The 19,808-nt window shown below is 45.3% G+C and overlaps 1 protein-coding gene across 1 annotated transcript; it reads left to right on the top strand.

Annotated features, from left to right (window-relative positions):
- Nucleotides 1-2,482: 2,482 nt before the first annotated feature.
- On the top strand, nt 2,483-3,990 carry LOC136217272 (uncharacterized). Its single transcript, XM_066003867.1, has 3 exons — nt 2,483-2,600; nt 2,692-3,362; nt 3,430-3,990. The coding sequence occupies exons 1-3, from the start codon at nt 2,483-2,485 to the stop codon at nt 3,955-3,957; spliced, it is 1,317 nt and encodes a 438-aa protein (XP_065859939.1). The 3' UTR covers nt 3,958-3,990.
- The last annotated feature ends 15,818 nt before the right edge of the window (nt 3,991-19,808 follow it).

Genomic DNA, 19,808 nt, shown 5'->3' with positions numbered 1-19,808 from the left:
TTGATGAAAAGAACGGTGGTGATGAAGGCGACATGAAATCTGGTGAGGTTGAGAGCAAGATAAGGCTAATGTTACTATTGGAATTTGAAATAAGAATAAAAGAGGAATTAGCGATTTTGACTGCCACTAAAACCCAATTACTCAACTGGTCTTGTAATTTTAACAGTCTCTTTATTTTTAATTGACACGCGGTTTGGATATTCACACTTGTGTGGACTTTCAACGTCACCAGGTCATTTCAAAATTAAAAGCTCACACTCCATGTGGCTATTCCCGCGCGCACAAGCTATGTGGACTTTTTTTAAGGGTCCTTGCGAATCAGTTTTGCTCATTCTCCATCTTCCTCATAATTACAGGTTTGTTAGTCATTATTTACAACTTTTACCAAGTCTGTCACCCCTTTACCCTTCTCTCATTTTGAACTCTTCTCCCATTTTTAAGCTAGTTTATTATTGTATTTTCTTATTTAGAGTTTGCTGGGTATTTAAACCCATTTTACTAAGGGGGTGTTTGGTTTAAATTTCAGAATCGGAAACGGAATGTAGCGGAATCATAATAGGAACGAGTATTATTTATTAATTAGGGAATGTGCTACAGTGATTCGGTCAACCTTGGAGGATCCACGCGGCTCTTGGTTATCGTCTCTGTGCGGGGAGCGGTCCCTGTGAACACTCCGACGATCAAGACAGTTAGATATTCAAGGAGACTATTAAAGGAAATATTCGAAGAGTTATGGGGTTACCCGATAGTGTAGTGAGTGTATGCCTCTTCTCCTTGTTAGGGGTATTTATAGGGAGCTGGGATGGTTTTTTGGGCCTTTCTCCTTGGGCCCTTGGGCCCTGCCTTGGGCCTTATGATATTCCGAATCAAGTAGTCCCTCCCCCCCCCCCCCCCCCCCCCCCGCGAACAGGTATGGCGAGTATTCCATGCGATTGGCGAAGCGAGTGCCCTAAATCAATGTGATCGATTTAGCGAAATGGGAGCATCGGACAGCTGACCGCTTTGAATCTGAAGAGGCACCTTAACTTCCGCGCCTGTTGCATTAGGGGCTACTGTTGTAGCATTAAATGCAACATTTATTGTCTTCTGCACGCGCCGCTAGACGTATTGGAAAAAGTGCTTTGCCGGCTTCTTTACTTTACGCCTTATTATAAATATTGGAGAATTGATGTCTTCTTCTCCCTTGTTTGCGATTTTTCTTGGTGACTTCTCTTGCACCTGGAACTTCATCTTTGCGAAAGTTGGTTTGCCGTACTGTGGAGTTCGTCCGTTCGTAATTTTGAGGTGTCCGGTAGCTTAGTGCTTCTCGTGCCGTTTGGTGGAGCTCGTTCTAGCCGTATCTTGTTTTGCTTTTCTCGAAGGTCAGCTACACCTTGCTATTTCTGCTTTTTTTGCTTTTCTATTTTCTTTGGGGAGAGGGAGTATGTCAGAGGGTTCTTCCCGGGGAGCCTTCAGACGTTTGCCGCCTATTACTCCGGGTGACTTTACGCTTCGTGACGCGTCGCGAACCCGTTCGACGAAGCGGAAGAGGTGGACTGAATCAGAAGGGGAAAGTAGTTCCCCTGCTGTAAAGGCGAAGAAGAAGAAAGTGGTTGTTGTTAGGGCTGTCCCAAGTACGGAGAGACCTGTTGGTGGTGTACGCCTTGGTGTTCTTGAGGTTGTGGTAGTTGTGTCGGACAATTTAATAACGCCAACATGCCACTTGGGTACATTGTATGAAGATATGAGGTCCAAGTTATGGACGAGGCAGGCGGGTGCCACGGGGACCGATGGCAGGCGTTTCGAGCGATCGGAGCGTCCGAGGAGACTTGAGTCGTTTGCTGTTGAGGACGCCCATAGTATAATTGTATCCGCAGACTTGGCCTCGATCTCTGCGGTGTATCAGATAGGTCAGCCGTACGAACTGGTTGCTTTGGATAAGGATGATCGCGCTCATCATGCTGGTGGGGCTATTGAACTGATGGTGTACGGGGAGCAGTTTGAATCGGGAATGTGGCTCCCCCTTCTTCCTTTCTTTGTGGAGGTCTTGAAGGAATATGACCTTTGTCCTGGTCAGATTCACCCGAATGGATGGCAGATGATGGTCGCTTTTTACTCGTTGTGTCGGTCCGCGGGATTTCGAGCGATTGGTCTTGTATTCCGCCAGTTCTTCCGGCCGAATAAAGGACCGAGATCACAACATGTTACCTTCTCCCACAAAAAATTTAAAGTCATCGGGGGGCTCAGAGACAAAGTCAACGAGTTTAGGCATCGGTTCTTGCTTGTTCGAAAACTGGACGGGGATTTCCCATTTCGAGTGGTATGGAATGGTGACCCTATGGATTCTGGTCGATGGTTGAGGCCGTGGGAGATGTTGGAATCAGAGATTCAGTTGGTGAAATACTTGAAGAAATTGCCGGCGGGAAAAGATCAGAAGTAGGATGTGGACGAACTCATCGGGCACTTTCTTGCTTCTGGATATTATATTTGGAATCAGTGGCGGATGGCTCAGCTGCGGGGATGGGTGGCGTCGGACTTTGAGAAGTGGAAGAGAGGGTACAACTTTTCAGCCGGCGAGCTTGCTGAACTGGAGGCTATAACTGTGAATATTGCTGTAGTAGGTGAGGAGTGTGAGGGGTCTAGTTATGAATGTGATTTTTGTTCTTCGTTTGAAATTGTGTTAAGTCCTTGATCGTTTTCCTGTATTTGCAGGTGCTGGGAATCCTCGGGTTAGCATGGATTTCGATCCAGATGAGTTCGGTGTTGGTATCGAAAATACTGAGGAAGCTTTTGTTGGTGCCTCAGCTTCCCTGGCTTCATTCTCATCTCTCGAGGATGCGAATCAGGTGATTCAAAGTATGGGTGGTGTACTCTCCGCAGCTGACGACGTTGATATGGCTGTAGAGGTCCCCGAGGGGCTTCCTGTGGAAGAGAACAAGCTGGTCAAGGCGGGAGAGCAACGCGAGGTCGTGCTCGACGATAGCGTGGCGGATGAGGGTCAGATTGAGGCTGCGGCATCTCGAAAACGAAAAATGAACAAGGGGAAAGCCGTAATGGGGAGTGAAAAGGAAGATTTGTCTGCTCCCGACGGTGCTGGCGGTGCTAGCGAGAGTTCAAAGCGGACACGTGCCGAGGAGGAGGCCGAATTGATGGCAGACCTGGTCGACAGGGTGGGCGATCATCTGGAGATGGTGAAGAGGATGGATGTAAAGCTGGCCAAGTTTCGCGAATACGTGATGGGCTTGTCGTTGCATGCCGATATGATGACATCGGACTTACCACGGGCGATGGCCCGTGTTGCTCGGGTGCCAAGGGAGGTATTTCGGTTGGACGGGGTTTCGAAGATGAATCTGGGGATAAAGACTTTATCGGCGCTTGGTGTGGTAAGTTCTTAATATGTCGGTTTATTAGTGAAAAATCAGAGTCCCACTGTGTTGTTTTGTTTTGCAGGCCACCGCGAATGCTAACATGGTATTTGATATGTGCGTAAATGATGAAAAAGTGTTCCGGGAGATGGAGCAGGGTCTGCGAGGTGCTGTGGCCGAGCTAGAGACGGCAAAGGAGAAGAAGAATAATGTCGAGCTGCGGCAGGGGCTGTCGCGCGATGCCGAAGAGCTGCGCCGCCGCAAGTTGTTGTTGAGGTTGACCGTGCTCTGGACTCGTCGCCTTAAAGAGAATTTGGCGGATAAGACCCGACAGCTTGCTACGTTAGCCGAGGAGAAGCTGGGTGCTCAAACGGAGAACGAGAGACTCCGTCGAGAACTTGAGTTGGCGTGGAAAGAGGCGGCTGATCTGCGCGCCTTTGCCAGGCAGCGCGAAGAGAAGCTGGTCAAAATGGACCGGATGATGCTGATTGCTGCTGCTCATGCTGCTGGATATGCGATTCCTCCCGAGGTGATATTCTCGCCGGACGTCTTCGATAAGGAGGCCCAGGCCAAAGCCGTTGAGTTTTGCGGGCGTTTTAAGAAGAAAAAATAAACCAAGATAGTTTATCCTTTTATTTGTTTTCTCTCCTGCAATGATGTAATCGTACTTTTTTGGATCTTGGAAGATCTTTTTGAATTCTATCATTACATTTCTGTCATTGATCTGATGTCTACTTTTATTGAACTGTCTTTCATGTCTCGTCTTCCTGGGCTATAAATGGGAGCCGATTTTGTGTTTAATTTGGGTGCTTCTTTCTGCTGAGATTTACTCTTTGTTGTTTTGTGACCTATCCTGCTTCCCTCATTGTCGATCCTGCCAAGGTGCTTGAAGTGCAGAAGGCGATATCGGCGATGCCACACCCTTATGTGTACTATCCGCCGAATGAGGATCATGATCTGGAACGGAAAGCTCGATATGCCTCCCCGGTGTGGATGAGGCGGGGTGCTAACTCTCAAAAAAGAACTATGGACAGTGAGAGTTCTATGCCTTACACTGGGTCGGTGACGGATTCCTGCGAAGTGGCTGTAACTGCGTTTTCCTCGACTGAGAAGAAAGTTTGGTCGCAAGACGGTATTGGCTACCTTAACCCTGATGAGACAGTTGCTCCTGTTTTGGATCCTCATCCTTCATGGATTAAGAGGCTTCTAGCCGACGAGCTGGAAAGGGTAATGAATCTTCCTCATGAAACGGAGTATCGACGAGTGGGGCGCCATGCGTCACTGTCTCGTCCATATGGCCCGACGTTTGTCGATCCTTTGAAGCCTCGAAGCATAGTGTTTCTTGAGTTTGCTAGGCAAGGTTACCTTGGACCTGTTCTGGCCAATCCAAATCATCGTGTGACCCACGTTGGTAAGGCATGCTTATATCACATGCAGAACGGACATAATACCGACGAGTGTGTGGACTGGCGAGCAGTGCATCAAGATTTGATGGATGACGAGGCCATCCCTAACCCTGATCGTGTTAATGTGCAGCTCGAATGAATATTTGCTTTAAATTCCTGTATTGGTGTGATTGCCTTTGATGTGATGTATCATCCTTTGTTTTATGAACTTTGTGACGCTTTTTTCTGTCTTCAAAACGTATACTGGTTAATAGTTCATATTTGTTGAGCGAGGACCATATCGGGTAGCTCGCGTTTTGTGTAATCGGAAACAACATGGGGTTGGTCACGCGTTTTAAGAGGCGTTCGAGATGCTCGACAGGCTTTGGAATAATGTTCGACGTTATTGAGCGAGGATCCTATCGGGTAGCTCGCGTTCTGGGCCATCGGTAACAACATGGGGTTGGTTACGCGATTGTTAAGAGGCGTTCGAGATGCTCGAGAGGCTTTGGAATAACGTTCGGCGTTATTGAGCGAGGACCCTATCGGGTAGCTCGCGTTCTGGGCAATCGGTAACAGCATGGGGTTGGTTATGCGATTGTTAAGAGGCGTTCGAGATGCTCGAGAGGCTTTGGAATAACGTTCGGCGTTATTGAGCGAGGACCCTATCAGGTAGCTCGCGTTCTGGGCAATCGGTAACAACATGGGGTTGGTTACGCGATTGTTAAGAGGCGTTCGAGATGCTCGAGAGGCCTTGGAATAACGTTCGACGTTATTGAGCGAGGACCCTATTGGGTAGCTCGCGTTCTGGGCAATCGGTAACAACATGGGGTTGGTTACGCGATTGTTAAGAGGCGTTCGAGATGCTCGAGAGGCCTTGGAATAACGTTCGGCGTTATTGAGTGAGGACCCTATCGGGTAGCTCGCGTTCTGGGCAATCGGTAACAACATGGAGTTGGTTACGCGATTGTTAAGAGGCGTTCGAGATGCTCGAGGAGCCTTGGAATAACGTTCGGAGTTATAAATATTCGACTTGATTCATTACTGATAGGTTACATGAGCTATTGATAATACTTCTTCAATGTTTGGATGTTCCAACTAGTGTCGAAAACCATTCCATCTAATGAGGCGATTCTGTAGACCCCGTTGTGTAGGACCGTGTCGATCTTGTAAGGCCCTTCCCATGTCTGTCCAAGCTTTCCCTTGGCGAGCGGGGATTGAGCAGCGGCCGCATCCCGGAGCACAAGGTCCCCTACTTGGAACGTGCGGGGTCGTGCCCGCTTGTTGTGATATCGTGCCAAGCTTTGCTTATGGGCCGTGATGTGGAGCAGGGCATTAAGGCGCTCTTCCTCCAGTCGCTCGCCGGCCTCAGCAAGCTCCGCGTTGTTGCTAGCCTGTTCGAAAGTGACTTTATTCGAGGAGAACGAAGGATGACTTCAGAGGGTGCCATTGCTTCTGCTCCATAGGTTAGGAAGAAAGGAGTTCGTCCTGTGCCGGAGTGCGGGGTTGTGCGATATGACCACAATACCACTGGGATGTGGTCGGGCCATGCTTGTCCTTTGTAAAAAAGGCGTGCTTTTATTCCTCGCAGGATCGTTCGGTTGCTTACTTCAGTGAGTCCGTTACTTTGAGGATACGCAACTGAGGTGTAGCGACCTCTGATGCCCCGTTTGGTGCAGAATTCGCGGAATTGATTGCAGTCAAACTGTCGCCCGTTATCTGTGATGAAAGAATGAGGGACTCCGAATCGGTATATTATTGTTCGTTTAAGGAAGCTTATAACATTGTCGGCGGTTATCTTGGCGATAGCTTCTGCCTCAATCCATTTTGTGAAGTGATCGACTGCTACTACCACGAAGCACTTCTGTGCTAAGGCTATCGGAAAGGGGTCGAGCAGATCAACTCCCTATACGGCGAAAGGCCAGGGTGTGACGATGCTTTTGAGGGGAGCCGCCGACGCGTGATGAGTATTTGCGTGTACTTGACATGCCTGGTAGTTGCGCACTAGTCTCACCGCATCGGAGTCCATGGTCTGCCAGTAAAGTCCTTGTAGCCGGGCCTTCTTCGCAATTGACCGAGCACCCTGATGCGAGCTGCATACGCCCTGGTGTATCTCTTTTAGACAGTGATCTCCCTCCTCGGATATACAAACCAAGGGTGTCCGGACGACTTCCGATAAAGGAGGCCGTCATGCATTACGTATCGCCAGGATCACCGAACCACGAGGGATGCCTGTGTCCTGTCCTCTGGCGGGGTTCCATTTTCTAGGTACCTGATTATCTGACTTCTCCAATCGTTTGCTGCTGCATCTGTCGTGTCGATATGCAAAGAGCATTGCGTGCTGATGGCTGGGGCCGCAACGATTTCTATAAGGGTATGCGGGTCACTAGACTGCTCGCCTGCTGCGAGAGCGGCAATGGCATCTGCCTCTTCATTTTCCTCTCGCAGTACGAGCGTAAGGGTGAAGGTTACTCCCTTGCTCTTGAGATCCTCGAGCAGGGACTTGGCGAGCTCCAAGTATTAACACATTGTTGGGTCTTTTGCTTTCTAAGTGCCACTGACGTGGCTGACGACGAGTTTGGAGTCTGAGTACATTGTCAGGTGCCCTGTTACCATTGTTTTGGCTAGCCGGAGGGCCGCGATCAGAGCCTCATACTCCGCTTGATTGTTTATGGTTGGAAAATCAAGTCGGACGGCGTATCGTAAGCGGAGGTTGTTAGGTCCCTGAATGGCGATGCCTGCGCCTGCCCGCCCCAGGCCGCAGGATCCGTCCACACTTATGGTCCATAGGTCGCTATTGTGAGCTTTTATCTGGGTGAGGTCATCAGTTGATGACCCGGTGAATTCGACAATGAAATCGGATAGCACTTGAGCTTTGATCGTAGTGCGGGGCTCAAAGCGTACATCAAACTGCGACAGTCGGACCGACCAGTTGGTGATGCGATCGGAGACCTCTGGTTTCTGGACTGCCTTCTTGAGAGAATAATTGGTCTTGACGACAACCGTATGTGCTTGGAAATATGGCCGTAGGCGCTCGGACGCTTGTATTATGGCGAAAAGAGCCTTCTTGGAGTACCGGATCTCTGCTCATTTGAGCACCTTGCTCAAGAAGTATATTGGATAGAGCTCCGTGTTGGTCCCTTGTTTAGTTGCAAGTATAGTTCCAAGGGGGGGGGTTAGGAACTATTTAAACTTTTTCTCAATTTAGGCAGACTTCTTTTTCTAAAGAAAAAGGTTTGAACAGCGGCGCTGAGTAAACAGTAAGATACTGGCTTAGTCAACAGGTGACTAGGTCAGTTTCTTAGCTTGAGTCAGGAGATAGCACTTAGAGTCTATTCATGAGCTCAGACGTTCAACGCGCACAACCCAACTTGACCTCTTTACTTGGTCAGTTTTGATTATTTAAAGCAAGCAATATAATTAAGGAGTTAAGGTAAGAAATACTTCACTCAGCAGATTTATCCAGGTTCGGCTTCTTCTAAGCCTACGTCCTGTCCCCGGAACACATTCCGAGATTTCAAATACTCTACTGAGCTCTTTAAAGGTAGAGCCTCAAACCTTTTACAATATCAGCAATTGAGTATGACAAGAGTACCTTCCTCTATACTTCTACTCAATCCTAATCTCTCCGCTGAGTACTTAAAACCGAGTACTCAGCCTCTCCTTTCTATCTCTAGAAATGATAAGTGTTTTGTCCTAATACAAAGATGTGCTAAGACACTTTAGACGATTTACAATCACTCTAGACTTTTACACAGATATGAGAAATGTAGTGTAAGAAATTTTGCTTTGCTTCTTGCTTGCAGAACTCGTAGAGATTTGGTCAGCGTAACTGCTTGATAAAGTTCTGTATATTGTGAAGCTTGTGATGACACTATTTATAGAGACGTCTGGGTCATCGGTCATTTCGAATTTCGAAATAACCGTTGGAGGGAAACGGCTATGTGTCGTTGTCATCCTGACTTGTACAGAGCTCTCGGCCAATCACAATCGTGTATCTTCTGTCCTCGGTCAGCTCAGCAGATGGTCTCTCCTTTTATGGCAAAGTCAACTGGACAGCATACTGTGTCGTCTGAACTTTGCCAAAAGAGGAAACACTTTGTCTGGAAGTTTTCCTTTGCCAGCTACTGTCTTGTACGCTTTGTCGAGACTACTCAGCAGCTTCATTGTGAAGTTGTTCCCGAAGGTCTTCTAGATCCTTCCGTTTGCTGAGTTGCGTTTTTGTCCAAAACGGCAACGTCTTGACATACGCGGGCCGAGTGTACTGAGTTGTTTGACTTGGGCCTTGGCTTCTGTATTGGGCTTGGGCCTTCCAATCCTTATGACTTATAACATTTATACTCAACATTGAATAAATACATTAGTAGAATAAATCAAAGCATTTAAACTTAGTGTGTTTAGAATATGTATTTTAATTTATACTTAAACAATTTTGTCAAATCAAAATTATGTGGAAAGGTGTTTCAACAAACTCCCCCATTTTGATGTTGGCAAAACTATTCAGCAAGGAACTCAGTATGAGCTCCCCTATGATAGTTGACCTAGTATAATTAAGGAAACTCCCCCATAAGGGTTGAGCTACTGACATAGTTTTACTTAAAACATTTAAGGGTTTAAATGAGTAGGTCTAAGGTCAGTTTTCAGATATAGGTCAGCTATATCACATATTCTATTTACTCAGTGTTAAGCGGAAGTTTTAGACATATAGAGCGCGCTGAGTATTTTGTTGTTCAATGAGTTTTTATCAGAATGTTTCACAAGTACATAGGTTAATGTCAAACATGTTATCAGCATATCATTTAGTCAATAAGTATTATAAGTGTTAAACATAGCTGATATAAACGAAGATACATAATAACTCAGTACTTAATAGCATATATCATAACTCAGTATTTGAATAAGAAAAGTAAGTATGATATATATTGAAAGAAGTCAGCAGTTGCACAGCAAAAGAAAATAACACATAGATTACAAATGTTAAGACCTAGCCTATCTATTTCTTTTTCTTGCCCTGTGACTGACTTCGCTCGTACTGACGTTGCTCATGCTGAGCTCTAGCAGCTTGCGCTTTCTCCCCCGTTTTGTCAACTTAAGGGAGCTTAAACGCATCGGTTAAGACAGCGCAAGTCAGTTCTTGTGAAAGCTCTTTTAGTTTGTCAGCACTTTCATTGACGCCATCAAAGATGGCAACTCCATCAGCTGATACTTCGACTGGTATATGAAGATCAGCAGCACTGAGCATATTTACACTGAAAGCTTGAGCTTTGGCTTGCCAGATGAGAGCTTCAGAGAGGCCAGCAAAGACTTGGTGGAAAGTCTTCAAGAGAGCTGAGTCATAATGATGACGCTGGATATTATTATGACGGATGTGGTTGAAGGATTGTTGTGCGAGAGACAGCAACTCATTCTGCTTCAAAGCGTCAGTATCCATCTCTTGCTTGTTAAGGTTAAGTAGCCGGATGGCCTCACCGATTTGCTCGACTGAGCACTGATTATAGGACACCATCTGCTCATTTGTCTTAAGTTGCTCAGTATGAAGCTAAGCAAAAAGCATCTTGAGTTCTGAGGAAGTGGCGTAGTCAGTGTTCACAGCAGACAACTTCTGAACTTACTGATGGAATGAGTTCAGACGTTGAATTGTTGACAGCTGTATCTCTGCCAACTTGGCAATTGAATCCTGCTTAGCTTGCTGGGCTTGTAATGACAGGACGGCATTCAGCAGATCCTTGAGTCCCTTGACTTCGTTGAGAAGTAGAGTGACCTGGGAGAGCTGAGTTGCCTCAGGAATTGAAGATCCAGCAGCAGGCGAAGCGGAATGTTGAATATCGTGGATGAGTGCTTGCACTGAGTCAAGGAGCTTTTTGCCAGACTCAGTGGCATCCCGATGTACATCAGTATGACCAGAAGAAAGTGGAGTGAAAGGAGTACCCTGGTCAGTGACTGGATGAGTTGGCTCAATCTGCACTTGAGTTGGAGGAATTGTTGATTGATCAGCAGAGAGAGTTGTTGTAGAAGTAATAACCCGAACACTGTCTGTGCTGACGGCGGAAAGATGGGGAGTCAGCACCATGCTTGAGGAGACAGCATGAGCAGTGGTCGGTTCAACCTGACTAGTTGACGTGGTTGAAGTGTTATGGTCGGCATGTTCCTGTTGAGAAGAAACGGAGGCTTGTTTTTCGAACGGCGCGGAGGAAGTTGAAGTGGATTGCCGCTTGAAGAATGTCAGTTTGACAGTAGAAGGATCCTTTGTTGTCTTGGAGAGGACAAGTTCAGGAATAGATGGTGATTGCACAGGAGGTTCACTGACCATTTTCTCACTGGCCTTAACCAGCTTTCACCTTCTATGTGGTGGAGTGGTATGATGAGCAGGTTCTTCTGAGTGAGTAGGAGAAGGTTCCTTTTGCTCAGTATGGGTCTGGTCAGCTTGCTCATCTTGCTCAACTCCAACAGCTAACTCGGTGTCAGTTTGCACAGCTCCACACTCTAACCCAGTGTTAGCATTTTCAATCTCGATTTCGCTGTCATACTCTTCAGACTCCTCAGCGTCATCCTGAACGCTGGCTTCAGCTTCTTCTTCAGCAGTGCTGTCTCCATCAAGTTCTTCCTCAACTTGGGAGATGAAGTGGTCATCTAACTGGACCTCAGTTTCCTCAGCATCAGTACCCTGGCATTGAGTGAAATGAGAATCACTCGGTACGATGAAATCAGTTGGTATGGCCTGTAGAGGAGTCATAGATGAAGTCTTCTGCTTCTTCTGAGAGAGCTCAGTAGCTTCCTCAGTTCCAGGCTCATCTTGCATGGTTCTTTTTTCAGCTGACTTTCCAGCTGACCTCTGCCTCTTTGCAGGAGACTCAACATTCGATGAAGGAGTCTCAGCAGACTTTCTCTTGCGAGAAGCTGGGACCTTAGTTCTTCCCCCTTTCTTTGGCTCAGCAACAGTTTCCTCAGCTTTGTCAGTTTGACCAGCAGCAGCAGCTTTTCCCTTCTTCAAGGGTTGTCCAAATTTAAGTGCCCTCAGCGAGGCAGCTGTGATCTCAGTTCCTCTGAAGGATTCCTCGCCTTTGAGATCAATCTTGTGGTCAAGAAGAATTCGAGTTATGAGTGACCCAAGTCTCAGCGTACCCGTGCTGCGTAGGAACCCATCAACTAAGACAACGGGCATGTTGATGGGGGTGTACGTCAGCATGTGCCATATGAAGCACTGTTCAAAGTTGGTTGCTGATGTAGTGCAGTTGATCTTTGGGTAAATGAAATAGCTCAGCAGGTAGTGAGCCATCTTCTGGTGCTGTCCCATTGAAGATGCTGAGATCTCGCCTGAGTGACCCTCAGGTTTGCAGAAGGTATGGACGTAGTTGGTTTTGTCCTGATCTCCTGACTTCCTCGGCCTTACTCCCTCAGTTTTGAGCTGGAGGAGATTTCCTATGTACAGAGGGCTGATAAAGATGGTTTTCCCTTTTACTTCAGTGCTTAGGTAGTCGGTGGAGTTAGGAACTATTTAAACTTTTTCTCAATTTAGGCAGACTTCTTTTTCTAAAGAAAAAGGTTTGAACAACGGCGCTGAGTAAACAGTAAGATACTGGCTTAGTCAACAGGTGATTAGGTCAGTTTCTTAGCTTGAGTCAGGAGATAGCACTTAGAGTCTATTCCTGAGCTCAGACGTTCAACGCGCACAACCCAACTTGACCTCTTTACTTGGTCAGTTTTGATTATTTAAAGCAAGCAATATAATTAAGGAGTTAAGGTAAGAAATACTTCACTCAGCAGATTTATCCAGGTTCGGCTTCTTCTAAGCCTACGTCCTGTCCCCGAAACACGTTCCGAGATTTCAAATACTCTACTGAGCTCTTTAAAGGTAGAGCCTCAAACCTTTTACAATATCAGCAATTGAGTATGACAAGAGTACCTTCCTCTATACTTCTACTCAATCCTAATCTCTCCGCTGAGTACTTAAAACCGAGTACTCAGCCTCTCCTTTCTATCTCTAGAAATGATAAGTGTTTTGTCCTAATACAAAGATGTGCTAAGACACTTTAGACGATTTACAATCACTCTAGACTTTTACACAGATATGAGAAATGTAGTGTAAGAAATTTTGCTTTGCTTATTGCTTGCAGAACTCGTAGAGATTTGGTCAGCGTAACTGCTTGATAAAGTTCTGTATATTGTGAAGCTTGTGATGACACTATTTATAGAGACGTCTGGGTCATCGGTCATTTCGAATTTTGAAATAACCGTTGGAGGGAAACGGCTATGTGTCGTTGTCATCCTGACTTGTATAGAGCTATCGGCCAATCACAATCGTGTATCTTCTGTCCTCGGTCAGCTCAGCAGATTGTCTCTCCTTTTATGGTAAAGTCAACTGGACAGCATACTGTGTCGTCTGAACTTTGCCAAAAGAGGAAACACTTTGTCTGGAAGTTTTCCTTTGCCAGCTGCTGTCTTGTACGCTTTGTCGAGACTACTCATCATCTTCATTGTGAAGTTGTTCCCGAAGGTCTTCTAGATCCTTCCGTTTGCTGAGTTGCATTTTTGTCCAAAACGGCAACGTCTTGACATACGCGGGCCGAGTGTACTGAGTTGTTTGACTTGGGCCTTGGCTTCTGTATTGGGCTTGGGCCTTCCAATCCTTATGACTTATAACATTTATACTCAACATTGAACAAACACATTAGTAGAATAAATCAAAGCATTTAAACTTAGTGTGTTTAGAATATATATTCTAATTTATACTTAAACAATTTTGTCAAATCAAAATTATGTGGAAAGGTGTTTCAACACTCCGTACCTTCGTCTTGAGTGAGAACCACTGCCACGGTTTCATCAGCGATGGTGAAGTACAGTTGGATGTCCCGACCCTGCTTCGGTAATGACAGTAGGGGTGGCGTGGCGAGGAAAGTCTTGATGGCGTTGAATACCGCCTGACAGTCCGTAGACCATTTAAAAGGATGCTCCTTTTTTATTGCTTTGTAAAAAGGCAAGCAACGCTGTGCCGAGCAGGAGATGAACCGCCCCAAGACGATGACCCTTCCGTTGAGTCTCTGGACCCCTTGTAAATTGTGTGGTGCTTTCATTTCTAAAATTGCCTCGATCTTCGCGGGATTAGGCGATACCCTTCTCCGAAACCACGCAGCCAAGAAACTTGCCGCTACGAATTCTGAAGAAACATTTCTCCGGGTTTAGTTTGAGGTTGTAATCCCTGAAAATTTTAAACACCTCCGCCAAGTCACGCGGATGGTCGCTTTCATCAGTGCTCAGGACGACCATGTCGTCGATGTATACTTGTACCGACTTGCCGATGAGGTGAGAAAACATCTTGTCTATCAGTCGCTGATATGTGGCCCCTGCGTTCTTCAAGCCGAAAGGCATTACGTTGTAGCAATATGTGCCTTCATGCGTTATGAAGGAGGTCTTCTCAGCATCGGCTGGGTCCAGAGGTATTTGCTGAAAGCCAGCTATGGCATCAAACTGCGATAGGATTTTGCGACCGGTTGTCTGGTCGAGAAGCTAATCTATGTTAGGCAGCAGGTAAGAATCTTTGGGGCATGCTTTATTAACATCGGTAAAGTCTACACACATGCGGTACTTTCCACTGGCTTTCTTTACAAGTATAACATTAGAAAGCCAATCCGGATAGTGAACCTCACGAATAAATTTTACAGCTAAAAAGCTTATCGATCTCTGCCTTGACAGCTGCCTGCTTGTCCTTTGCTTACACCCGCTTCTTCTGCTTTAGAGGCTCGACAGAAGGGTCGATATTCAACTTATGGGTTGCTTGCTCGGGTGAAACGCCTGTGATATCTTCGGTGCACCAAGCGAATACGTCCGAATGTTCAGCTAGAACGGCCTTTATTTCATCGGCCAGCAGAGGCTGGAGCTTGGTCCCGATCTTCAGTGTCTTGCTCTCCCCGACCGGGCAGTCGTCGACTGGCTCAATTGGCGTGGGATTGTACCCCCTCATATCCACCATGCCGTCCTTAAGATAGAGTGCCGTCCGAGGTTGAGTTGCCTCCCATTGCAGTTTCTTGGCCAAGATGCGGTCTCCATGGATAGTGATTTTGCCGCTTCGATATGGTAGGGTCAGGCATAGGTTGGAGATGTCAATCACAGCTTTGAGGCCAGCCAGCAGAGGTCTTCCGATGATGGCGTTATAGGCTAAGGGGATGTCCACCACTACCCATTCGATGGTGTCTTCTATTTGCTCATCGCCCTCAGCGAGGATCGTTGGGAGAGAGATGATTCCCTTTATGGGGACTTCTATTTCTGACAATCCAACCAGGGGAAAGGTTCCTGCGCGGAGGGCCGTGTGAGTATTTTTCATAGCACGGAGCGCTTTCCAGGTAAGCAAATTTACCGAGCTTCCCGTGTCTACTAGCACCCGGTGCACCTTAAAGCTGGCGATGTTGATAGTGACCACGAGGGCCTCTGAGTGGCTGGTTCGGAGTGGTGGCTATAGTGTCAGGGTCTGATCAGCTGTTTTTCTCTTCCGGGAGCTCTCCAGATGGGGACATAGCGCCGGCGCTCCCTCTCTTATGACATGGATTTCCCCGTTGAACCTTCGTCGCTTTGCCTCCTCCGCTCGCTAGCGTCACGCTGCTTCGGGCTTTGCTCTCTCTGCCTAATGGGTCTTGGCGGGGCACCTTGTTGTGTGATTCGCTCGATTTCCTTCTGTAGTTGATAACAGTTCTCCGTGGAGTGTCCGGAGGATTTGTGGTATTTTCAATATTCCTTCTCGACGCGGGTCTTCCCTTTGTCCGCCGGCGGAGTCAAGTGTGTGTATCGCCGAGCCTAGTTCTGGGTAACATAGTGCACCTCCTTTCCTCGGGACCGGTCTCCCCTGCGTTCTGAGTTCGTCTATTCTACTCGCGCAGGAAAAGGTATAGGGGCCTCCCTGCGTGTCCGTCCTCCGTCTCGCGCTTCCCCGGTCAGCCTGCTTTTCTCTTCTTTCCACGAGTCTCCTCTGGCTTTGTCTTTTTCCGATTCTTCGTACCTTGCTGGCCGATCACAGTCGTCGTACCGGACGAAGGTCTGTGCCATGGTTATGAGCTCCTCGAAGGATCAGGGCATCTTCTTGAAGAACTTTTGTTTAAGGGGCTCGCACGAGGTGCCTTTTGCGAGGGCATCGTGGGCCACTTCCAGATTGAGGCCTTTGACCTGAGAGGCCATGTGGTGGAACCTGGAGAGAAAATTGCGTAGTGGCTCGGTTGTCCGCTGTTTGAGCCCATTGAGGTTCGAGTTCATCTTCCTTACCTTTGCTGCTGCGACGAATCTAGAGAGAAAGAGATCTTTTAATAGGTCAAAGGAATCGATGGACTCGGGAGCCAGTCCTCGATACCACTCATGCGCACTCGCGGAAAGTGTAGTGGGGAAAACCTTGCACATGATGTCCTCGTCTTTGGAGTAGAGGTTGATGGTGCTCACAAAAGAAGCTACGTGATCATTCGGGTCCTCGGTTCCCGAATATTGGGATAATCGCGGGGCTTTCCAGTCACGAGGGAACCTCGTTTCAATGATCCTCTGCACTAGCGGAGTTTTGCTGGAGGTGACGCTTCCTCCCATCACTCCCCCGAGCGCCCTCTTGTCCATAAATCGCTGGATTTTCTGCTCCAGTAGGTCCTCACCGTCGACGGTTGTTGGTCCCCTGGATGTCGCGCCTCTTGCACCTAGTGCAGCCGCGGCGGGCTCGGGTTGTCTCTCAGGGAGCGCCTCCGGGGCCGCTGATCTGCTCGCGACAGTGCATGTTTGCTGCGGCGTTGCGGCCTCCTTGAGATATTGCCAGATTTTAGCGTTCTCCTCCTGCAGGTTTTGTTGCTGCTCCATGACCTTCATCTGAGCCGCCGTGTGAATGGCCTGGGTCGTCTGAAAACCCCGTATGGCGCTGAGGAGTTGTGCAGTGTTGTATGCTCCTTCCTTCTCGGGATCCACTTCCTCCATCAGTGGAGCCAGGTTCCTGGGAGAAATTGAGGTGGACAGCGCAGGACGCGCTTCGCCGGTCATGGAACTGGTTGCTGCGGCGCTTGGCACTCCGGCAGGTGTGAACTCAGTTGGTGTCTGCATCTTGCTGAATACTTCAAAAATCACTCGTATTCCACGTTCACCGCACCAAATAATTAGGGAATGTGCTACAGTGATTCGGTCAACCTTGGAGGATCCTCGCGGCTCTTGGTCATCGTCTCTGTGCGGGGAGCGGTCTCTGTGAACACTCCGACGATTAAGACAGTTAGATATTCAAGGAGACTATTAAAGGAAATATTCAAAGAGTTATGGGGTTACCCGATAGTGTAGTGAGTGTATGCCTCTTCTCCTTGTTAGAGGTATTTATAGGGAGCTGAGATGGCTTTTTGGGCCTTCTCCTTGGGCCTTATGATATTCCGAATCATTTATTATGTTTGGTTCAATCTGGAAACATAATTTAATTCCATTTATAGTTGCTTGGTTCTTTAATGACCGGAATCGGAATTAATACAATATTTATTTAAAATAGTTTAATGAATAATAATAATTAAAATTACAATATTGAAATATGAAAAAAAAAATCAAATTATTCTAAAAATAGATGTTACAATACAATGGGAAAAAACTAATAAATTAAGATAAAGTGAATGGTTTTATACTCATACTTTTTATTATTATTATTGTAAATAAAAGAAATTGCATTACAACTTTGGAAACAGAAACATTTTTATATAGTATATATGTATCAATATATACATTATAACATAATATAACTATAAATTAGTGGTAAGAGAATGTGGGTTCATGGTAAAAAAAATAGTGGTTTATATAAAAATTAATAACAATGAAAATGGAATTTGATTGATGTGGGGAGAGGAGAGAATCAATTATTTCTATAGTTGGGGTAATGGGATTCTCATTTCTAAACTATAATTATTTAATCAAACACTAATAAAGGGAATAATTGATTTCCATCCCCATTCCATAGTTTAAGGTGCTGTTTGATAAAACTGCAAAATAAGTACTGAATTTTAAGTGTTGAATTTTACAAGTGCTAAAAATATTAAATGATATTATTGTTATAAAAATATTAATTTAACTTAAAATGTTAAGTTAAATATTTTGACTTATCAAAATAAGTGTTTTTAAACTTAATTTACTAATTTAAGTGGTGGAGAAATAATTATTATCAAACGACACTTAAATTAAATAAGTGCTTAATATTTTAATTTAAGTCATTAAGTGAGTTATCAAACAAAGCCTTATCTAACCAAACACTCCCTAAGTTGTAAGGAATCTTTTATCAATCAAATACAAATTTCTTTTTGAGATTGTATTTAGGGTTGATCCTTCCGTCAATAGGGATTTTTAATTCCTACAAGTTTTAACTTGTGAATTTGAAGGTTTTACTGCTTCTTCAAATCTAGCTTAAGAATATCTTTAATAATTTACGATTGAAAACTATCGTCACAAACCCGATCCTTATCATATAGTAACCTTTTTTAAATGTTTTTTTTTCATGGTCATTGGACAAGCAATCCTTTTAACTTTTGAGAAAAAGAAAATTTAGTTTATCATTGTTGAAAGTTATAATTTTTTTTAATCCAATTGAATCAGAGTTTTTACTCTTTTTTTGAGGGTGCAATAAGAAAAATATTTTAAACCTAGAAAAATACCCTCATAGTTTCCAGCCAAATGATTTACCAGTAACACTATAATGGTAAAATTAAGGATCTAACGATGGCAAACTGGACATATTTCATACATCATCTATAATACTCTTCCATCCAGATTCTTGTTATTTCACTCTACATAAGTATTATCTTCCCACTTATTAATTATTGGGAGAATGTTTGTCCAAGAGTAGCATCCGAAATTTTTTTTTTTTTTTTTTTTGATAAGAAAATTTTATTGAAAGTGAACCAATTTTGCTTATGGCAAGCTCAACATATTTCATACATTGAATGGATACTGATACTTCTTCAGTCATGATTCTTGTTAATAATTGGGAGAATATTTGTCAGAATGGCGTTGAGAAATCCTACGAATATTTATTGAAAATGAACCAATTTTGCTTAGCAAGTACCACCATTCAGGAGAAAGTTTCTTTGGGCATTTTGGGAGAGATTAAACATGAGGCTGTATGAGTTCTCATTATTTTTTGGCCAAAGATTGAAAAAGGATTGGGACGTAACCCTTCATTATTTGATCTAGCCGAAGATTTTCTAAGCCACACTGGCTAATACATCTAGTTCAGTATCATTCCATTGATCCTATGCTCTATTCAAGGGGCAGCCTTTTCCTACCCATCTTTTATACGCAGATGATGTCCTCTTTTTGCAAGGCCACTAGGAAGAATTTAAGAGCAATTATGAATACTTTTTCTTTATATGGTCAATTGTCAAGGCAAGTTGTAAATTGCGAAAAGTCTGGAATCCTGTTCAGCGACTCTGTTTCCACACAGCGTGCAAATATGCTATCTTCAACTGCCGGCATCTGCCGTCTGATTCTACCTTTCTCTTAGTTGGAGGTACCGCTCTTTCAGGGTGCTCCAAAGGCGCGCTACTTCTGCCCCTTGGCGGATAAAATACTTGCTCGTTTTTTATCTTGGAAAGGCTCTTCTTTGTCAATGACGGGTCGGTTAGCTCTGATTAAGTCAGTCATTCAAGGCACCGTGATTCATTCGTTCACCATATACAAGCGGCCCATTAGTGTCATCAAACGAATTTCCTGTTGCATTCGGAATTTTTTATGGACAGGTTCTATTGACAAACACAAAACAGTCACTATTTCATGGGCTACTTGTTGTTGTCTCATTAAACAAGGAGGACCTGGTCTTAAAAATCTACAACTTTTTAACCAGGCTCTCCTTGGAAAGTTGGGTTGGGATCTCATTTGTTCGAAATCTCGTATAATCACAATTCTTAAATCTCGATTCCTAACTCCTTCTAGTATCCCCAAGATCCATTATTTTTATCTCCTCCATTTGGAACTCAGTCCAGGGGGTTTACCGTCGTCTAAGATCTGACTACTTTTGGTTAATTGGTCGTTCCTCATGTTTACATTTTTGGACAGATGATTGGATTTCTCCAACGGTGGCCTCTCAGTTAAATATTCCCGAGCGTGA

This window comes from Euphorbia lathyris, chromosome 2, assembly GCF_963576675.1.
Source record: "Euphorbia lathyris chromosome 2, ddEupLath1.1, whole genome shotgun sequence".
NCBI lineage: Eukaryota > Viridiplantae > Streptophyta > Magnoliopsida > Malpighiales > Euphorbiaceae > Euphorbia > Euphorbia lathyris.
The sequence above is the reverse complement of the archived record's forward strand: the minus strand, read 5'-3'. Positions and strand labels throughout refer to the sequence as shown.

What these genes read in the sequence shown, in the direction of transcription:
- LOC136217272 (XM_066003867.1), top strand. Translation starts at nt 2,483, where the DNA reads ATGGCTCAGCTGCGGGGATGGGTGGCGTCGGACTTTGAGAAGTGGAAG. An exon ending in TGTGAATATTGCTGTAGTAG is followed by an intron (nt 2,601 to 2,691) that starts GTGAGGAGTGTG and finishes CTGTATTTGCAG; the next exon opens with GTGCTGGGAATCCTCGGGTT. An exon ending in CTTTATCGGCGCTTGGTGTG is followed by an intron (nt 3,363 to 3,429) that starts GTAAGTTCTTAA and finishes TTTGTTTTGCAG; the next exon opens with GCCACCGCGAATGCTAACAT.